The sequence below is a fragment of the Solanum pennellii genome, chromosome 1, assembly GCF_001406875.1.
Source record: "Solanum pennellii chromosome 1, SPENNV200".
Lineage (NCBI taxonomy): Eukaryota > Viridiplantae > Streptophyta > Magnoliopsida > Solanales > Solanaceae > Solanum > Solanum pennellii.
Window position 1 is genome coordinate 101,786,551 of NC_028637.1, and position 3,945 is coordinate 101,790,495.

The following is a 3,945-nucleotide window of genomic DNA, read 5'->3' on the forward strand; positions in this document are numbered from 1 at the left end:
AAGAATTTGAGTTAAATTGAAGCACAAAGAAATAAACTGAATCCATAATTTATTGAAAATTACAAATACTTTTTCCGTCCGGAATTGTTTGTCATGTTGCGCTTTTCGAAAGTTAATTTGACTAATTTTTCAAGTTAAATTAGATTACATTAATTTAATATTTTAAACAAAAAAATTAGACATTCTAAAATTATATGAAAAGTACTATAAATTGCAAATTTTTGTACATTAATATGATGAAAAAATACTATAATATTGATCAAAATTTTTATAGTTTGACTTTAAAAATAGAAACCATGACAAACAATTTCGAACGGAGAGAGTACTAGAAACAAGCTAAAATAGCCCAAAAAAAATATTGAAGGGTAAAATTAAAGCACATTATTAGAAAACGAAGGATTTTCTTTTTTTAAAGAACATCCACCAAAACTCCATTAATTTTATTTATTTTTAAAGAATGATCAATTTTGATAGATTATTTTCGCACAAAACACTGACGACTAATTTCAAAAGAATTATTAAAAACTATGATTATTTTTTTTAAAAAATCAAAGGATTTTGTGTAATGTTTATAGCAAAATTCGTCTGTTGGTTTTTAAAGTGGCAAATCTGCATTGCCAGAATTTATTATTTATCTATTTTCTTATAGATATTAGGAAACAAAAAGCAGTGTGCTTTTGTATTAAACAAAAAAAAAAAAAGAAACTCCCGCGTTTTAGATTTTTACTTTTACGCGTAACGGTGCTATAAAAATGGGATTGAACCCTACCACTCTTTTGTAAAATAAAAAATTCCGTTTCCTCTTTTCCTCTCTTTCTTCGTCGCAATTTTTGAGGTAAATTTCCTTTCCATGTCTAGTAGAGTCCTTCAATTTCCCCCAATTCAATCTCTCCATTAAGATTGATTGTTAGCCATATCCAATTTCATATTTAACACTTCTGAAATATTTCACTATATTCTCAACTTCTGCGCTTATGATTCTTTGTGGGTTTATTGGACTTATTAGCTTCCTCCACTGTTGTTGAACATGCTTTCTTGATTGCTTATGATTCTTTGTGGGTGTTGGAATTATTAGCTTTTATTGTTCTTGAACATGCTTTCTTGATTAACTTCTGCTGATGATTCTTTGTGGGCATTGGGCTTATTAGCTTCCTCCACTGTTCTTGAACATGCTTTCTTGACTGCTTATGATTCTTTTTGGGTGTTGGAATTGTTAACTTCCATTGTTCTTGAACATGCTTTCTTGATTAACTTCTGCTTATGATTTTTTGTGGGCATTGGACTTATTAGCTTCCTCCACTGTTCTTGAACATGCTTTCTTGACTGCTTATGATTCTTTGTGGGTGTTGGACTTGTTAACTTCCATTGTTCTTGAACATGCTTTACTGACAGCTTATGATTCTTTGTGGGTGTTGGACTTATTAGCTTCCATTGTTCTTAAACATGCTTTCTTGATTAACTTCTGCTTATGATTCTTTGTGGGCATTGGACTTATTAGCTTCCATTGTTCTTCAACATGCTTTCTTGATTAACGTTTTGGATCTTTGATATTATTGGTCACCCTATGTTTGATTGTTCATACTATTGTTTTTACTTATGATTTCTCTTTTGGGTATTTACTTAGCTTCCATTGTTCTTGAACATGCTTTCTTGATTAATGTGTTGGATCTTTAATATACTGTCAGTCATGCTATGTTTTGGTTGTTCATACTATTCTTTTTTGCTTATTTGACAAAGTTAGATTGCTGATTGGATTTGTTTTTCAATTTGTTCTATGGAAATTCATCTTGAATCTTGAGTTGTGGAAGATGTCATAGACAAGCTTAAGTCCTTGAAGATTGTCTCTGCTCTTTAATTATGGAACAGCTAAAACTTTGGTTTTCACCAAATAAGTTGGTGAATCTATGTTGTTTTTTATTTTTCCCCAAACAAGTTTGTCAACCTATGCCGTGTAGTTGGACAGTTCATTCAAATAGAATAACTTGGGAAAAAGAGTAGGAAATCTAATGTTTCAACGAGTCAGAGATTATGATTTTGTATGTAATCTGCTTCAGTTTTTATCTGAACTATCCTGAGGTCCATCCTTTTTTGCTGACTTATTTCATGATCATTAAATTCCTAATTTTCATGTGAAGCATAATTTAATAACTTTAAATCATGGAAGCAAGAGTTGCTATTAACTTAATAACTTTAAATACTAGAAAACGACATTCCTCTCATTTTTTGGAAAAGAACATTTTCTGTCTCTTCTTCAAGGATTAGTACCTATATGCCCAATCCTACTCTATAGATCCTGCATTTGCTTTTTGTTCTAAGCTATCCGGCGAACACTCTTCATTTCCTGTCACATTCATGTTTTCATTTGTCATCATCCTTTTTGCCATACAGATTATAGTCTTGGGTCTTTGACAGAATTGCTATTTCATCTGGCTGAGTTGGAAACCAATAGTTGAGTTGGATTGACGCATAATTGATTGATTAATACAACCTTTGTAGTTGGCGTTGTTGGGTTTGTTGTATATGATTTAGCTCCACTTTAAACTGTTGAGTATGCCCTGAACTTTCATTTTTGTTTCTAAATCAGTTTCATCTTTGAGGCCACCAATTAGCATTTGCCATGATGTTTTGCAACAATCACAGGGCTTGGTATGTCCATGTGAAGTTGAAGGTTTTATAGTTCAAGTGGAGAAAAAAATCAAACCAATCCTTAATGATTATAATATATAGATCAACATTGAGAAGACAATTATATTTAAGAATTCATGTTATAAATAGAGAATATAAAAAGGGCAGCCCGAGATAGGCGTGGGATCCAGGGAAGGGCCGTACCGCAATAGATTGAAGAATAATACTTTTTCAGCCATTCAATCGAGTTCCTTGGGATATCCGCATGTAATATCAATTTTGTGTACTTTAGATTCATATTATGTATAAATATTATATGTATTGATGCTGCTAGAAGTTTCACTTCTTAGATGGAAATGTTTTAATCAGAGAAGTGTTTTTCCATCTTATTCCAATTTCCTTCGACAATTTAAGTGTTCTTTTCATTTCATTTACCTTTGGAGTGTTTTCAATAATTTAAGTTTTACAAGAACCTATTTCTTTGTAATATTCAGATATTAGGAAAGGATCATTTTGTAGGTTCAATTAGGTCTTCAACGATTTCCTAGTTATTATATGTTTAATTACATCGTAAATGTTGGACATGTTTTTATAAACAGCCCTTAAAAGCTCCTGGTGTGCATAACCCGTCACCAAAGCAGACAGAGAATTTCTCCATTGCCGGCACAGAGAAATTTGGAGAGATGGCTCTTTCAAGAGCTCTCAATTTCTGCAGGAGCTTTTCTACAGTTTCTTCCAAACCATTACGTGTTTGCATCGTGGGGAGCGGGCCTGCTGGGTTCTATACTGCCGATAAGGTATAACTATCTCTGCTTTGAGCTTTATACTATTTCTGATTTTTCTGATTGTTGTAAGAAGTTGTTTTAACTATTGCCAGATTTTGAAAGCTCACGAGGGAGCTGAAGTTGATATAGTTGATCGGTTACCTACGCCATTTGGATTAGTCAGGTCTGGAGTGGCTCCTGATCATCCTGAAACAAAGGTCGTATACTTAATTAGTCTCCTTCATTGTATCTCTTTTTTTTTTCCAGAATGGTAATGCCAATAGGGAAAGGCAGCTGGTGGGAAGTGCAGGGCGAATTCTTAAGAGGGGAGGGTAGTTTAATTCTTACATGGGACATAGTCGGGATGGCAGAAGTACTTTTGAAAAGTTAATAGCTGGGTGGGGCAGGGGCAGGCAAAGAGCAAATTACTGTATAAGTTCACCCTGAGCTCTTGAGGCACTCACACTGTTTTTGTTGTACTCCAATAACTGGGTAAACGTTCCACAGTTAGCGTATAGCTAAAGAACTGTGCAATTATAGAAGCAGAAGCAGCCCC

The 3,945-nt window shown here is 33.4% G+C and overlaps 1 protein-coding gene across 4 annotated transcripts in view; it reads left to right on the top strand.

Annotated features, from left to right (window-relative positions):
• The first annotated feature begins 724 nt into the window (after positions 1 to 724).
• The window catches only part of LOC107008435 (NADPH:adrenodoxin oxidoreductase, mitochondrial), a 10,592-nt gene continuing 7,371 nt past the window's right edge, over positions 725 to 3,945 (top strand). For all 4 annotated transcript variants that reach the window (XR_001455267.2, XM_027917821.1, XM_015207470.2 and 1 more), the window contains exons 1-3: positions 725 to 835; positions 3,225 to 3,422; positions 3,503 to 3,607. Coding sequence is in view for 3 of the 4 variants with exons in the window: in XM_027917821.1 (XP_027773622.1) it covers positions 3,309 to 3,422; positions 3,503 to 3,607 (219 nt within the window). In the remaining variant the exon portion in view is untranslated. The remainder of the gene's footprint in view (positions 836 to 3,224; positions 3,423 to 3,502; positions 3,608 to 3,945) is intronic.